This window comes from Polyergus mexicanus, unplaced genomic scaffold (genome assembly GCF_030449975.1).
Source record: "Polyergus mexicanus isolate NDT 795.1 unplaced genomic scaffold, iyPolMexi1.0 SCAF_9, whole genome shotgun sequence".
In the NCBI taxonomy this organism is placed as follows: Eukaryota; Metazoa; Arthropoda; class Insecta; order Hymenoptera; family Formicidae; genus Polyergus; species Polyergus mexicanus.
In genome coordinates, this window is record NW_027223329.1 from 2,152,336 (window position 1) to 2,171,290 (window position 18,955).

The 18,955-nt window shown below is 38.0% G+C and overlaps 1 protein-coding gene across 5 annotated transcripts in view; it reads right to left on the reverse strand.

Moving 5' to 3' along the window:
• Ss (spineless) overlaps positions 1–18,955 on the reverse strand; it is a 171,458-nt gene that overhangs the window by 37,944 nt on the left and 114,559 nt on the right. For all 5 annotated transcript variants that reach the window (XM_070301476.1, XM_070301475.1, XM_070301478.1 and 2 more), the window contains one exon: positions 8,921–9,039. In XM_070301476.1, coding sequence (XP_070157577.1) covers positions 8,921–9,039 — 119 coding nt within the window. The remainder of the gene's footprint in view (positions 1–8,920; positions 9,040–18,955) is intronic.

Below are 18,955 nucleotides of genomic sequence, written 5' to 3' on the forward strand. Positions count from 1 at the left end.
GTTATAAAATTTTTTTTTTTAATAAATATTACTTCTTTCTTTCAAATAACTGATTGATTTAAAAATACAAAAAAAACATTTTGTTCGTCATTCTATATCTTGCCTCTCTATTATATATTAATTTTAGAAAAATGAAAGAGGCGCGGAATTTTGTTTAGTTTACAATACGTTTAATAATCTATTTGTGAAGGATTTTCTCTTCAATATATGTGAAATTGGCTATTCGCCAAATGAACTCATTAATCCTTTCCTTTTCTCCGATATATAAAGTTAGGGGCCGATGCGCCAAAAGTCAGGGCTAAGAAAGTTAACAAGTTGAATGACTTGCGCATACATGGTGTGCGCCGCAACACATAACACAGAGTGTTTGTAAAAGTTCGAGTGTGCGGTTACCCTAAGAAATTAACTGTGCCGCTCTGCAGATATTTCAAGTGCGAGAAACAAACTCTTTTCAGTATTTATAGACGTGCATGCAAGCAATATGCCAGTGTGTTATCCGAGGGGAAAAAAAAAAAAAGATATCAAAGATCATCTAATTTATGTCTGATAACTTATTATCTTCGCGTGCTTCCTTTACATTTATCATGTAAAACGTGATTTTTACAAAAAAAAAGTAGTTCCTTCTAATAAAACCGTTTTGTTAATTTTTAATTCTCAAGGTGTCGAGATTAAATGATGGATAAAGCTTTACTTTTCTATTAGTGAAAGTTAGTTTTGGACACGATTTTTTTCTTTTACGTAAGATGCTTTCTTAGACGCTAAATTATATTATTATATTCATAGATTTTTACGAGACATTTAGTTCTACGACTAACTGGCTCAATAATAAATTTCGAACAAATCCGAATCTATAAAAAAAATAAATAAATAAATAAATAAATAAATGTATACAAAATATGCAAAATATATTTTGAATAAATTTAACAAGAAATGCCATAAGAAAAATTGCAAGTACAAATTGTATTAATGCAGTAACAAAATCATCGATTTAATTTTGACAAATTTATGTAATCTTCAGCAAAACAAGAAATTCTATATCGCGTTTCCATTCTCATGAATAAGCATACGAGATTCCGAAAATCATTTTACGATGCGATCTAGACACGGAGATTACCAGCTATGTCGTTTCTCTGTAAGTTTCTCCCGAGTTGTTAAGTCCAGGTTCCGCAGGAATCGCGAACTTTCGGCCGGTTCAACGACTAGGAGGAAACCGCCGGCCGTCCATCCGGGAACGAGGTTCCCTATCGCTTCTCGCATACGGAGCAATCAGCTGGGAAAAGCAGAGGGCACCGACACTCGCGCGGAGAACCGTGGCAGACATGCAACCATCAGCAACAAGTAAGACCTTATAACGCGATGATCAACTGTATACGTTGTGCCTTCTCGTTCCATCCAGACCGACCGACACTCTTCGCTACTTTACCAATTTGCCGCGTATACACGGAATTCACTTAAGTCGACTTAGCTCGTTCGTTCACGCGGCGACGTGATCTAAATTTGCACCGTACGAGCGTAACACGCGTGGAGCAAAGTCCCGCCGCGTGTCGTGATTGATGCAAGAAACGGAGTTCGTTCCGGAGCTTGACAGTTCGAAAAATTAACAATAGTTTGATATTATTTGTTGACGATTTCGCAAACCGATTCGAGCAATCGTGAATTTCGAATTAGTTACGATCTCATTGTGTCGTGTGGCTTTTGAAAAATCGACAAAAATCGTAAGTAAGTAATCGTAAAGAACGTGAAATAAATTTACATCGATATTATATAAACGTATGTACGGGTGCTCGCATATAAACTGTACGTGAAAAATACCGTTTGTGTCAATTCATTCAACTGAAAAATATGTCATTTCGGGTTTATAACACCTAAGTAACATTTTGTGTTTTTTCAAGCATCGAACAGCATGAAAATCCGTTTTAGGACTTAGTAGTTTTCGTGACTTGAAAGTAATCAAAGTCACGGAAGTAATCTCGTGCCTGCATAGCTGAGCTTTGTGGATAGATCTTAAATAGTGTAAAAATAATATAAAAAATAAAATACTATAATAAAATATTTAAACCACGTTATTTCCAACGAGCAACGAGAAACGTTTATAAATATGTTCCACTTTTTCCACTACTGCCCTAATTATATCCAGAAACATCCTATCCTATTAGTATCGCGGAGCATTATTAGTATCTTTGAAAAGTGGCCATTAAATTGAAAGCGTAGACGTAGTAGCGGGCATACCGGAAAGGAAGGGAGAGAAGGCGCGGGGAGAAAAATAGCACGGTTATGATTACGGGTTACCGGGTGGCGGGGGTCGCTTCGACCACGACCCCCTTTTACCGACGCTACCGCGCGGCGTAGCTGCCGCGTATTAATGCGAGATACACGATAGCCTGGTGGCTATTAAATAAAAAATATGAGAGCAAAATGGCCGCTTTCGCGCGGCGATACGTCACTGAGAGGCGTGATTTGTATCCGAAGCCCGAGTTGCACACGCCGGGGTAAAAATTGGTCGATCCACGACCGCCAAATGGGGGGGACGCAGACGCAGGGCCCCCGCTAGAGCGAGTCGCTGAATTTCGCCCGCAGTGCTGTATCAACAACATAATGCACAGGTTCGTTGCATTTTGATCGGCTTTAATTTCGCGCCAATACTTTGCATTTCGTACGGCCGGCTTTATAGGCACCTTGGTCGTTCTTGATGCATCTTCCGGAATTCGACGTTCCGCGAGATAAGTAAGTCAATATGGACCTGGCGAATTTCTCAACCGATTCGGAATCAATTTTCGCGTAACAAAAATTTCATTGAGCCCTGTTTTCTTATAGAACTTAATTTTCGATCAGAATCGTGAAGATTTATTCGCGAAAATTTTTTATTTTCTAGAAATAAAATTGTATTGTTTAACAAAGTGTAATAATAGAAAAATTTTAAACATTTTTACATTTGCAAAAATTTTCCACAAATATACAAATAAAAAACTATATGTATCTTACATTTTATAATTTATTAAAATTTAAATAAGAAAAAGCTCCAAATATTTATTATATTTCATTCGAAACATCCAATTTTTGTTCGTAAAAAAAAAAAAAAAAAAAATGCATCTTGCGAGAAAGAGAGTAGCGGATAAAAGGGGTTTTTGGTGCTATCGTATAAAATGTGACAATCAAGTTTACAAGCTAAGAGATTACTTGTAAACTGATGCGTATAGACACACATACACATATATATGTATGTGTATAATAAAATACATTTTACAAGAGTATCGTGCATTACTACAGCCCGTTCGTAAATCGTTTCTATCGTTCGTGGATGGCCTGGTTCGCCATTAGCAAACCCGACGATAATTTTCCACTTTTCACCGGTCGATCCTGTCGCGTAATAACGGTATCTTGACGCGAAAAATGCTGCCGATCGCATATTTTTCTCGTGTAGCAATCTCAGAAAAGTTTATTCGAGTTTCATAAAGGAACGAAAGCTGAGTGCCGTGCGCGCTCGACGGGGGGCCCCCCGCCGTGTATCGTACGTTCCCGCCGGGTGATAATTTCCGAGAGACGACAGAAATGGATTGGCGAAGTATGTTTCGTTCAACGATCGCGAAAAATCCGACCGACCGGCCGCATAATCAGCATTTTATTCCTTTATGTTAGGGGAAAATGGCGCGTAACTTCTACCGTATAGTCCGTATCGATTCATCCAAGAAATTACGTTGCGTAAACTAATATTATATTAAACTAATGATAATGAGGATGTAAAGTCGGTAATTAAATTATTCAAGTAAAATTCATTTTAATAATTTAAACAAAAAAAGAAAGTAAAAAGTTTTTCGCAAAAATTATGGATATCATTTTATTCATATCGAGAACTAAAACGATGTTACTTAATTACAAAAGTCTGTATATAAATATTTATAGAATTTCTAATATATTTTCGTTATTTTCTCGATCTTTCTTCCGAAAATGGCGGTGTTTATTGTGGCGAATTACAGGCGCGATGGTTTCGTGTCGAGTTGATCGAAGAATGCTTTCGGTCTGCTTAGAGCTTTTACGTCGGAGATTCAGGAGAAGCAACTTCTCTCTCTCTCTCTCTCTCTTTCTTTCTCGCCCCCGCCTTCGTGGCTGAAGTGACGAAAAAGGGCAGTAAACGTTTTACGCGAGGAAACTTTCGTAGAAGTAATGTATCCGCATACCCCCCCCCGTTTAGAGAATAGTGAGTATCAAGTAGGAGGGTATCTTCCTTGCACGCTACTCGCGAAAAACGATACTTTAACGCGGTTAAAAGTCCGTATATTTGATTTCTCAGTTCTTTCTTAAATATTCCGTATTTAGCACGAAGAACTTGTTTTGCGCGTCGTCGCACAAAGTCATCGTCGCGGTAGAAATTGTACTTTCGACGTCTGATACCGTAACAATTATCAATAAACGTAAATCGTCAAAGAAAATTCTTGAAATATTGCGTTTCGATACTAATCGCTATAAAAATAATTTCTTTTTGGAATAATATTAAAAATTCTTTTCTTATTACATCAATCTTTACAAGACGATAATTAGCAAACCATTTACGAATACGAGTCGTCACCGGTGTTCGTCGCATCAAAAAAGATATCAAGTTTATATTTAGGATTAACAATGATTTTTAATTGTCGTGTAATTCTACAAGAGCGTGTGCTTCTTCTCGGAAGAGACCCCCCCATTATATTCACTCTTCGCACGACCATTATTATATCCACTCTTTGCCTTTTTGACGTTATAACGATGCATAATAGCAATGAATTCGAATGAAAAAATTAGATATGAACCTCGGTAATGAACGCTACCTGAAATCAACACGGCTTCGGACAGCGTCTGAATGTATAATATTTAAAAGGCCTGTTCACATTTCTCATCGAAATATATTAGAGTAAACAAATTAAATTTCCTCAATCGGGGGGGACACATCTATCATCTAGTTAGCATCATCTCGAATAGCATAAGAGAATATTTCATAAAAGAAATATCCTCAATATTTTTTAACATCTTTAATATTTAAATTAATATTATATTGAATAATATATAGGGTGTTAAAAAAAAATCATTCAATATGTCCATTCAATGGTGTTCCACGTGTCCTCCTTCCATTTTCATACACGCTTGGCATCTTCTTCTTGTGAATCGCAAAGATTTGCAATCGCCGGTTGATGACAATTGACTGATTGCCGGTGAAATCTTTTAATATGAAGTATATACGGAAATTGAACGGAGGACCTTCAGAACGCGGTTTATAAACATTGAGGTAAACATCGTATGTGACACGTACCTAGAAGCCAATAAATCAATTATAATGCTAACATACAAAAATGTTTATATCTCACGGTTGAGATTTCGACCCATGTTTGCTAAGATTCTTTTACTCTATCATGTATCCTATCTACTATATAAATTATTGAATGATTTTTTGAACACTTTGTATATTGTGCCTGTATAATGATAATTACGATTTCTTTAAATATTAAATAAAAATCTGTTGTGTTAATATTAGATAATTTTATGTCAATTTAGAATAATTTTCCAAATATTATTTCAATTCAACAGCATTTCGGATATAAATATAATTAAAGATTTAAAAAGGGAGAAGATGCGTTCTTATGAAAGAAATAAATTATTAAATCCCGAGATTCCAGAAGAATAAATATTCTTCGTAGATGCTAAATTTCTACCAGCCCCATATACAGGCTGAAAGAGAAAAATTTCGCTCGCACCTATGTAGGCGGGAGATTCGAGGGGAGAGAGACGCGCGAATGAGAACGTGATGTATGCGCGGGGAAACTGCGATCCGGCAGGCGTTGATTTGATACCGTGTAACTCGATAGACGCGGATTCCTCCCCGGTGAGACAAGACAAGGGAGACGTCGTGTCGTGTCTAAACGAGTCGTTCCCTCAATCGCTCGCCCCCTTCCCTCCATTCCGGTCAGTCCGGGGCCGCGACACACGCGGCGTATAATTGGGGGGAGAGGTATAAAAATCCGATCGCGCTCAGCCGTAATTTCGTAGATGCCTCGTGGTGGCAGCCCCCAGCTTGTCATAAACCGGATTTACCGTCCGGGTTCGTAAAGTTTATGAGGATCGGCGAAACGGTATATGGCGGGTGGAAAGAAGAGACGGTGCTGTGCACGGGAAGGGGTTAGGGGAGGAGGATGAGACAGAGAGGGAGAGAAAGAAGAGGTCAACGGGGAGTTGAGGGAGAGGCGTAGGAGGAAGAAGAAAGGTCCTGGAAAGTTGATTTCACGGAACTACGCGAATTATGTATAAATATGTTATCGATATACGAGTGTCGAGGGGAGGATATATTGGCCCGAGGTGAACTCTACCCGGAAACCAGAGGTATTCAGAGGTTCAAGGAACATATACGGGATTCGAGCTGGGAAAATCACACGCGACCTGATTGCAATATCGCCATTTCCATAAATCGATATACCGTGTCTGGAAGATACGAGTGTTGTCGATTTATGTAATATATCGTGATATATTCGAACAAATATACGCGGCAAATTGCAATCAAATCTTTCGACGTAAGAGATGATAATGGAACGTCGATCAAACGTGCAGAAACTAATACATGATATTATACACACACACACACACACACGTTAATTTCTCACTCTTTTATAATTATAAATTTTTTTTTTTTTTAAATAATCTATAATATATAATTTACAAAAATGTGATTATTTAAATTCCAATATTTCAATTTTCTGATTTAATTTAACCTCATGTATTGCGTAATCTTCCAGTATATAATTATTTTGATAAACGGAAAGGCGAATAATATACAAAAATGCAATTAATGCAAAAATAGAAAAAAAAAACGATAAATCTTTTCTTAATATTATACGTCAACCACGTGGATCCACATCGCTCACATCGTCTTGGCGTTTGGCGATTCGAGGGCGGTCCGGGAGGCGCGTGTCGTTGTCGGAGGCCCGTTCGGGAATTAGCTCCGGGCGTACAAGGGCGTACGTAACGCAATTAACGAGCCGACAATTAATAACCCGGCGTTATAGATGCCGGCGGGATCGTTCGATCGCGTAGCGCGCACGTCCCGCAAAAGTCTCCCATGAAATCGCGCGTACCCCCCTTCGTACGTGTAAGTGTGACGCGCTGCCCCCTAAGCCTGCACGTATATCTCGCTCTATCGGCCTCCTCTCCACTCCCTCCCTCTCACTCTCTCGCTCTGTCTCCCGCGCTGTTTGTCCCCTTCTCCCTCTCTCCCTATCCGCGGACTCGCTTCCCTTTCCCTCGCGCGCGCACCTAAAACGCAGGAAAGGGAACGTAATAGCCTTGCATGATACACCGCCATTAATCCGTGTATATACCCTTCCATACTTTGGAGGAATAGACACCTCGTACGCCTCGGTTTCATAGCCGGTTCATCAGCCGGATATCTCCCCGCTTTCTTTCTCTCTCCGTCTGCCTCCTCTCGCTCCTTCCTGTCTCTTCCTCTCACTACCAATGATTTAATTTCGGTGCGCACTCTCCTCGCTATCCGACGCGACTTGAGACTTCTATCGTACGAATCAATCCATTTTATCGAAGAAATATATAAATAATTATAATAATAGTTAAATAAATAATTGTATAACGATTTAAAAAAAAAAAATAAATAAATAAATAAATAAATTTGAATACACACACGCTCTTGTAATTCCCTTACATATATATTTTCTTTCAAATCAACAAACTTTCTCGTAAATCCAACATACTTGAATTATTTTCTATTTAAATATTTCCGATATCATTAATTATTCATTATTTAATACTTCATTATTCGTCGTGTATATGCAAAGAAAATTTGTTATATTAATTTTTCCTTTACCGTAACAAGAAATGTATCCCATTCGATATAATAGACTTTTCGTTTCGATATACCGAATTGTGATCCGATCGTATTATCCGCTTCCGCTATATTTCATCGGAAATAATAATACGAAACCATCTGCAGCTCTTCCCGTCAAAAATGACGTTCAATCGTATCGTTTTCCCGACAGACAGTTCCAATCACGTATCGTCATTCGGTAGCACGCCCGTTTCTCTTCTCTGCCACCTCATTCATCTCTCCATCTATCGCGCACTCGTACCACCAACCGTCGATCAATCGTAAATCGTATATGGTCTGCTTATAAGCAGGTGAACGTATCCGGCAGATAATATCGCTGCGCTCGAAACTGAGTCGATCGTTTATAATCGCTGACTTATCGTATCGCGCTTGATTGGTCCTTAGACTAGAGATTAGAATCAATAAATTCAACCGGCAATCCTTTTTTTTTTCCTCCATTTACGCGCGGATTGACATAATGACCCTTCGCATAAGTGCCGTTTAAGAGATAAGTATCGTTTACGCGGACGAATACGCCATAGACAGAGTGGTAATAGTTGAAATTTAATATAAATAAATCGAAGAGAGAGAAGAGTATATATATATCTAGAGAATTTTAAATAAAAAAAGTAAAAAAAATAATAGAAGTTAATTGAGGGAGTTATTAAAATATTGTATATATAAATTCATACTCGATATTTGGCGGTTAATTCGTTGCTAACTATAAATACCATACATATATATTGTCAACTAGTAGGACAGCCATAACTTGCGATGCATGCTCCTGTTACCAAGGACTTAACAGATTGCAAATCAGTTAAATATTCGTCGTTTATTTTTCAAGTGTTCACGAATCAGCTGCGAGAGATCTCAACGATGCAACGATGGATTTCTCCGCCACGGTTAACGAATTGAGACGATCGATCGACGAAAGAGCGAGGAGGAAGCAGGTGTCCCTCCTCGCCACGGCACGATAAATACGGGCGGGCGCGCCGAGTCGATATGCATTTTTAAAATTCTGTTGCGTCCAAATGAGATCGTAAATACGGTCTGTTCTACGTAATGAGCGTTTCAAGTACTCACCTGTAGGAACATTTCGCCGTCGAGGTGATGATGGTCGTAAGCAGCGAGCGCTGCCAGCTCTCTCGCCCTGTAGTGCGAGTCGTGGTGTGAATTCTCTTCCTTATCCTTGTGCATTACCACTGTAACATAGAATAAAGTAAATTACAAAGATACGAGTTTAAGGTAATGTGTCAGTGAGTCAGTCAGCAAGTTGTCGAAAAGTGTGTGTTCGTGATTGTGCTTACGATCTGTAAATAACTCGTACTTTAAATCGACACTTTTATTTCTTTGACAATATTTGAAAATATTTTATTCTTTTATTTTTCCTTTAGAGAGACTTATATAATTAAGTTGATTTTTTTTTTTTTTTAATTGGATTTATATGACGGTAATTAATATTCTATAAATGTATTGCTGCTTTAGCTACTCTATACTAAATGAAATGTATAAATAAATTTTTTTATATTAAAATTTTAACGCGTGTGTGTAACTTTTTATTATTCAAATATAGTATTTATTAAACGTACCAGCTACCTATTTATTTTAATAATAAATAACACCAATCCTTTATGATTTTTGACAATTACTAAGACTATCTTTACGCCGATCGGGTTAATTTCTAATGTTCTTTTACAAAGAATCCCACCATCTCAAAATGGTAAAAGTGCACAAAAATGGCCGCTTTTATATTGAAAAAAAGTCGCATTAACGTAGTACTACGCACAATGTTGAGTGTAACGGAAACTGTCGAGAAAGAGAGAGGATAATTTCGACGATGCAATTAAATTTCAATCAGACAGCCTCGTCCGCGAATCTTAATAAGACCCTCGCCCTCGCATCTTCTTCCCGCCTTTTTTATCACGTCGATCACAAATCACGGGAATGATTAGAGAGTTAAGCGAACGACCCGTCATTCCTCGACACACGAGTGCGAAAACGAGAGGAACCGCACTCTCGCGCAATCTACGGTAATCACAATCAGCTTTACGATTTTTTTATTCCGCGAGTTAAAGTTTCTTGTCGTTTCCAAAAAACTCACACTGCGATTGATTTTTTTCATTACTTTATAAGTACAACAATATTTTTCTTCCTTTTGCTATATAATAACTATATATATATAAGCAAAAATTAGCTTATTTTTTAAGAAAGATTGAAAATAAAACCGAGATAAGAGAGCGCGATTACGATGACATGTCAGCCTGCATTTTTAAGATATTTAATGTAAAATAAAATTTAAAACAATTTGAAAAAACATTTTATAAAAGACAAAGGGGGATCAAAAATATACGATGGAATGGATAGTCGATTTCGGATCTCGATTGGGGATTACAGCCGGCGAAAAAATAACAACGAGAGAATTTATATTCTATGGAAAATGTCTTGATAAGAACGATGATGTATTTTCGATGCCTGGTCGATAATCGGTATCGAAGCACATAAATTCGTTACGCCATCTGTTACATTGACTAACTGGATTAAAAGTCATTAAAGTCAGCCGTGTAACACATCGCACCGTTGTCAGATTTATCATATTATACGCGGATATTATGTCGGTTAGAGTTTGCAGATTTTTATAAAAGATTAAACTGACGAAAGATGACGTCGGCGAAGGGCAACTGAAAGGGCGACGGACACTTTTTGCCATCGCGCAAATTTATATTTCTCGGCTGGATAATTAAGGCAATTACTATGAAAAAAAATATCAATTTGTCCAATGTTTTTATCTATTGTAGATTCAATGATCCATATCAGCATTGCTCGCCGTGTTTAAAAATCGATAAGCATTCTTATTCCAATTTGTGATAAACATCAGTCACGATGCGATGCCAGATACAATATATTATTACGAATTTATATACTTGAGAAGTGTCGAAAACAGTCAAATATATGTAAAATATATATATATATTATTTTATATACAAGTTTCTAGTGAATTTTATCTAAAATTTTGTCAAATACACATTAATTTTTATCTTTAAAATACTCTAAAAGACTCTAAATTTTCGCATTTGCATACAGATTTGTCATATATTTGTTAATCTATCAATGCTATAAATTACGCTAAGAATTATGGTAGTTATAAATCTAGAACGAAGGTTTTGTTTGAGAATCGCGCGGAGTTGAACCGCCAGTGACTTTAACGCGACCGGTTTATTATTTAACACGACGTTGGTCTCGTGTATTCTAATTACGGCGCGCATATTAAGCAGAAGGCAAGCAGGTGTATGAAACTCTAACAGATCGACGGTGTATTATAGGGTTTAAGAGGAAGTGTCGTTCACATCCTGTCACGTACATATACCGCCGCTGTCGTTCCCTGAGCCCATCGTTAATCTGTTTGCGCTTAAGTTGTTCGGGCATCGACGGCATCCTTGAATCTCTCGGAGAGAAAGCAAGCGCGTACGATGAAAAGTTTCAACAAAATTCAATCCGCTCCTCTTACGATTGTTATTTACCATTATTTATCAACACGCAAAATTATTCTACATCGAATATAAAAGAAGCGTTTGCGTATAAATATGCTGTGTTTAATTGTGTTTATCTTAAGATGTAAATATTTAGATATAGATATGTGTATAGAATCTTTCTTTCCATTCGATTACTCGCATTAATTTATCGAAATAATATCAAGTATCGCGTTCAACTTAAAGCGCAAAAGTAAATCTTATTAATATCATTTATAAATTCTAATTTAAATTCCTTACATTTATTCATGAATGATATTTGTTCACATCTATACCCTCGTACTTTGAATTCCTCGCCATTTGTTGCCGACACGCGTCGCGACGATAGACGACGAGACATTTTTGCCTTTCAATTGCTATCTCGCGATATAAATTGAGGCTTGTTTCAATTATCGATCCCTCCTTCGAAAATCCATCGACAAGCGACTTGCTTCATCTGGAAAAGGAAATCCGACTCTACTTCTCAACACGTGTAATAAGATCATCCTACAGCTTCAAGATGCGAGCGATCGGGGTTATCGACGCGCGTTTCGCGAGCAAATAATCTTTCGGAAAGCGTTTAATATGAAAGAGTATCAATGCGCGCACGAGAGATGCGCCGACAACTGTGCATATAGAGTGATGCACGTGTATGCCACGCGAATCTTTGGGCCGCGACGCGAATCCGAATGATCAGCAAAATAATAACGTCGAGAGTCAATTTCAAGGATTTTAGGTCACGGAGATCTCTTTTACTTTACATCAGACACTTGCGCAATCGAGAAAATCATATGAATTATCGAGTCGCGTATAGAGAATGACGCAATGATATTGAAAAGAGACTCGCGTGTGTTTTGAGAAGAAAATTAATTTTGTACCGCGTGCGAAGATAATCGTCGGTGAAAGCTGAAAAGAGAAAATGCGGCGTAATTTGCACAGTATTTATGCAAATTAAATAGCATATTCGAAAATGTATAAATAAAATTTGTTAAAAAAATTTGGAAAAACAATAGTTGTATGGTTATCTAATCATATTTGTAAATTGTATTAATTGTTAAACTTATTAATATGTATTAGAAATTTTTTATAATATTTATATATTACATATTAATATTTTTAATTATACATTATAATCGTAACGTTTATTATATAACATTTATTTTTAATTATTAATATTATATGTATAAGAAAAATAATAAAAAGATTACTCTTTCTTTTTTTCATATATCCTATATGTCATTCATTGTATTTCTCAATTATAATTTAAAATATTATTAATAACTAAGTTTGCAAATGACCACGACAAAAAGGATGCTGCGACAAAAAAAGGAAAAGAGTTTTCGAATTTTACCTTCATGTAACCAGCTTTTTCTTCCCTTTGTCATAACATTAAACTAAAATGCGTTAATAAATTTTGGACTTAAACGACGTTTATAGTATCGCGGTGTAGTGTACAAGGGAGATGTACGAGAGTAGAGCGATGGTTACTCGTAAATAGCCGCACGCAATGTCGTGTCGCGTCGTGCCACGCGACCCTCCTGACAGGATCCATTAGAACGACCGTCGGAATGACCGCAGGATACGCCAACAAGACGACGAATCCGCGGGTATCCTGGGACCGCACGTGCGTATCCGACTCGTCGTCGATCAATTCGATTTTCAATTGTCGCGATTCCGGATGGGACCGTTCATTCGGGACTAATGACCATGTCTAATGTTTTCTGAAACCACTGCTTCTTCGCGCAGGATGTTTGTAGTTACAACGGACAGGGGAGAACGGAAATATCCTTCAAGGATATGTGTCGAATAGTGCGGAAGATTCCTGGGGTTTAAAAAAAATAAAATGCTAAAGATATTAAATATTAACTAGTTAAAAAAAGCGATTATTTATACGACGTGTACGATATTCTCGTTTTCAGTCACAGGTTTGACAGCTCGAGTAGACAAAGAACGCACGTGAGCTTCGTGACGAAGAAAAAGCGTTATTTAAAGATCGAGTTTGCAATCATCATCGCGTAAAGTTTTAATCACATACCTCGAGATGTTAACTTAATTCCCGCGTGTCTTGTCGCGTATATAATCATAATTAAAACACGATTATATGTCGATAACGCGGAACCAACAATAGTCCATCGGTGGAGTAAAAAAGAAAGAGGAATACGCGAACCTCGCCGGAAAAACGCTCGTGGACGACGCGGGCGACAGGCGCAATCGTCGATGAGATAACGCGACAAAGGAAGAAAAAGAAAAAAAAAGAACGGAAAATAACGCGATGCGGATACAGATGCAATCTCGTCGCGGCGAGAACGGAGAACTCTGGTAGAAAGGTCGCGCCATCGCGATGCGCCACGCCGGTGCAATCAGCGATAATAATTACACTTCTTCCGGCAAGGTCAGTGTTTATGAACATATATATATATATACATACACGCGCCGGAGAGGAACGCAGGAAGTGGCGGGATCTAAAAGCGGAGGTGGAGGCCAATCAGAAACACCGTGCAGACTTTCAGCGAGCGAGAATGGCGCCCTAAGCGAAATTCCCTATGCGTATATGCACTGTACAAAATTTTCTAAAAATTCAGAAAGGATACATGTCCTTAAAATTGACAAAAGCATGAAAATTTCTTAGACCATTCTACTCTTTCTTCTGAATATCTGCAAAACCTGAGCACGATTCTCCTAATAGTTTGGAAATTATTCAAGTTTAAAGTTAATATTAAATCTTATGGGAAATCGCGTATTGTAGAATTTAACGACAAATTTGACAAGAAAAAGAAATGGCCGACAAAATAAAAATTTTCACATATATTAAGAAAACTCTAATAAATATTTGTGCAAAACTTAATTTAGATCTACTTACTCGTTTAAAAGTTATTTACTACTAAAAATTGTAGAAAATTATTATCTCTCTTTCTCTCTCTTTTTACAAATTATTCGTTTTTGTTTTTTTTTCGTTTCTTGCATTCTTGATTTCAGGGGATATTCACAATCAAAAGTTTTTGTCATAAATTAGGAAAAATAAATAATTACAATTATTTTCTTTTACGAGGACATTAAAAACTATTATTATTTTGTGATACTTTAATTTTTTTTATATATTTTTATTATCCGGATTTATTTATTTGATTTTTCAAACAGTATAAATATAAGAAATGTTTTTTTTTTAATTTTGATAGTTTTTTTGCTACTTTTGTACAGGCAAAACATCCTTAACCAGAATCGTTTTTCTGAAAATTCAGAAGAGTACGTCTAAAAATTTATTACAGCATTCGCAAAAATTTAGACCGGCAAAAAAAAACTGCACACATTTCGACTGAAATTTCAGTTAGTTTTGTTTTTACGGTATGCTTCTCTCTTTGGTGTTTTTACGCCATAGTCAGCCTCGGGTTTTGATCTGACCGAACTTTATCGCCCGCTTATCGTCAACGAGTTTCCCTAACGTAGCTAGCCTCTCACTGGAAATTGGCGTAATTCAATGTAGCGTGTTATTTTTAGAAATTATTGTCGTCGTAAGAAGCAAGAATCTTCAGTTACATCGAGACGTCACATTATTAAGTCACAAAGCGGCGGGGCGTTCGGGGTATCGGGTTATCTTGTTCAAAGTCGAAATTAAAAAGTGCAAAATATTTTAAAACCTTAGAGTATATAAATTTATTTTTTTCTTCAATAAATTATATTTTTATTAGATATAACAACTTTTGATTTTTGTACTTGAATATCTCCAAATTAATCAAGAAACGTAACGATTTTATAATTCAATTTTAATCAAGAGAAAAAAAAAATTATATAGAAGCCTATATAATCCGTGTAGAAAGCATCAATGTATTTATAAGTCTCCTTCGATATTTGTTCTCGTTGTAATGCATAAATTAAGCAAACAAAACACCAAATCAATCATCCTTTTATCTCCGTTTGATCGACAAATCTTAACCCGATTGAAGAACCTCCGTGTTATAATCACGAAACCCAGGGTCGGTCGGAACTCCACGGCTCTCGCCCGTCAACGACCGTTTTCATTAGAGGCCGTCCCTGCGATCGTTCGGTCGCTTCATTAAGCACCGCCGCCCTCATTTATATAGACGTCTTTGAAGTGCAAATAATGACGCTGCTGCTTAGGGGCGCCTTTTTCCTCTACCTATCCACCTCCCCTGGTGTGTGACTTGCGTTTTACGCACCCTGCCAGCCACCGGCGTCGACCGCGACTCCGGCGGTCGCGCGCGAACCCGGGCTAAGTGAACGGTTAAATAAGTGATTATCTTTCAATGGCGTATAATCGATCGGTGATTGATGGAGCCGGTGCCGCGGGTGCGCGACGTGTATTAACAAGCGCGCGCTCCCAACATTAATCGGACGCGCCCGACCACCCGTTAGATATTGTTCCCGATGTCACGCGGACGTCGGCCGATATGATTTTGGGAGTGCTAAGTTTGCTCTCTCGCGTGTGATTCTGAGGATCACTGGGCGTGTCACGCCGTATTCAAATAATGCGTGAACGAATCGGTCCGCGTTAAATTGCGGTATTGTAATGCGAAAGAAAAATATGGTAAGAATGATACGACGATGTTACACGTCAACGTATTTCAGAAAATCAGAGGCTTCGAATTTAATACAAAAATTAATATAAATAAGACGATGGGATATATATAACGATATATGCTAGTACCAAATGTATTTACAAGAGAGATTACGGGATGCTGTTAATATTTGATACATATAATTGATAAAATTACGCCATTATTATTTTCTCTCTCCTTCTCTATCCTTTCGATGTAACGCACGACATAAAACATGACGATGATTTTCTTCTAAGAATATTCACCAATTTCTTCGAAAACCAATTATACATCATCGATCGGTCTCGCTGGAAAATTTACGCGTTATCGAGCGGTAACTCTTTAGTCCCGCGAGATTATAGGAAAGTGACATGACACCGCGAGTGGTCTTTCACGGGGAACATGCAAACGCGGGGATATGTGCAAAGACATTGCGCATCAAGTGTCTTATATTTCTACCGAGTCAGGAGAGCTCCAACGGAAGGAGCGGACTTTCGAAGGAGGGCGAGCCGGGGCGAATATTAAAGATTGGGCAAGATGCACACGCAGATTAGCGTGCTAATACACTTGTTCTTTGCGACCGGCCGACCGGTGGGGCCGATAAGGTAGACGAAGTGCTTTTTGTCAGGTCAGTCTCGCAAGTTTTTAGAGCAACTTGTGCCCTGTCAAGAGGATACACATGGTAAAATCAACGAGGTTTCCTCAAGAATATTTTTCGCCCATACGTGTCTCTAAATGTGCCTCAAGATTTTCTTATGTGAAAGATTCAAATTAGTTTTGAATATTTATATTAGCATTTTTTTATCTGGTATTTTCCTTTCGTTAACAGATTATCGTAGAATAAGAGAGATAGAAAAGAAATATATATATTTATATATGTATATAAAATATATGTGTGTGCATGCGTAACATCTTTCCAATTTGCATAGGTTTTTTTTTTAAAGAGATTAATCTCTCACATACATTCTTCTAAATAATCGCGTATAATAATTAACTAATTAACTTAATAAGGCAATTTAAAAGCACGTTATTGGAACATTATACTTCTAATAAGCTCTTCCATCGCACGGACCCACAACAGACACATTAATTTATATGCGTTTCACCTGTTTTAATCAAGGTACATGGACTAGGAAATCATATCTACATAATCACTGCGCTGCATAAATATTTCGTCTGCTCTCACTGCATTATATGTTTCTTAAGAGACTCTTTATCTATGATAATAATTTCTCCACACTTTTATCGACTATTATAAATTGCAATTTAATGCGATATCGGAAAGCTTCTTCGTTGCGATAAAGGATTCCAAAAAGGAATTTTTTTTTCTCTCTCCATCCTCTGGATTAAGAAAAACAATAGATTTCTCCGCAAACCAACAAAAAGGCTCGTTTCCAAAAGCATCGGCTCGACGACTTTCGCTTCGGTAACGCAAAGCCGGTAAATCGAAGGAAACGTCGATTGTACCCGTCATGAAGAATTAATTCGCGGTTTGGGACGCGACGCGACAGGAGAAAGAAGAAGAGAGAGAGAGAGAGAAGATTATTACCGCCCTCCGTCCGTCCGGTTAATGAATGATCGCGGACGCGTATCGCCGATTGCGAATTTACGGTAACGTACCCCAATTACCGGTCGTCGGGAGAACGTCACAATGTCGACGGCGTCGGCCGTTGCATGTGGATGAACATGTATCGTCAGGGATCTTTTATACTGCACCATGCACCGTGCAAGGTCGCATATACCATTTCTCCTCTCTCTCTCTCTCTCTCTCTCTCTCTCTTTCGCTCTTTTCTTCTCTCTATCCCTTTGCCTACCGCACGATGCAGCCGCACAGGGATGATGATTACAGGTATTACTCGAGAGCTGCGATGTATACGTCGTCCGTGGTACGTCCACTCGTCCACATGTGGACGTGTGTGTTGGACGTGCACACACAGAATTCGGAAGCCGAGATATAGATCTGCGATAATGTGAAACGCGGTATTAAGAGCTCTCGATTAAAGTCGGCACGTCCGCGATTTCCAGGCTCTTTTTCGTTCGATCACATAAATGGAATAAAAGCGAGGGAATCTTTCATACGTCACCCCGAATTAAGGAAACATCCGTCTTGCATTATAATAAAGATAACGATATGTGGTCTTTTAATCAGCGATATACATATATCGTAATTTATAAGTATAACCGCAAATTTAATTTTTAAGTACGTTCGTAGATTTATATCGGAATTTATAATTTATAATATATTATACATATGCGCCATTTCGCATTATTAGAAAGTTTTCTGAATATCTCTAGACCGACATATTCGTACAACCCTTCCTTTTTCAATCAGCCTTTAACGAATTACGTAATAAATTTCGCGATTCGCAGAGATTATGAAACACTAGGACGTCTGCGAAATCATTTTTGCATATTATCGTTCTGTTTTAAAAATGGCATACGATATGATTCATCTGTCAGTTTTCTCGTTAAATACGAAATATAGTTTACCTTCTCATTTACGATCTACGAAGGCAAACAATTGTATCTCCATTATCGCCTTCTATCTTTCGTGTTCTAATTAACGTCCCGATCTTGCATTATCGTAATCGAGATCGACGATACCAAAGTAACTTTCGACATTTCAAACCGCGGAAGACAATGATGTGGTACTTTTAATCGCAGCGTATAATTAAGGAATAATCTTACGGGGTGCTCGCGCGAATTCGCTCGCGGATTAAAAGCGACATCGGCGCGCTCTCCTTTTCTTTTCCGTACAAATTCCAGTGTATGATCTGATACCCCGATGAAAGGAAGGATGACGGCTCAGCGGACGCACACCGGGGAGTTTTTATCGAGCCCGAACGGCGAACAGAGAGGAGAGTAGTTTTGCAGGCGCGCTCTTTGGCGCCGCTCACACAACCGTAACGACGACCGCCGGTATATATATATATATATATATATATACACACACACGGTGACCGTATAAAGTAATCCGTCAGACAGAAGCGGGGTGATAATGCATGAGCGCGGTGGCCCCGCCCTATCCCTGTAACCGCGATAAAATCTCTCATTACGCA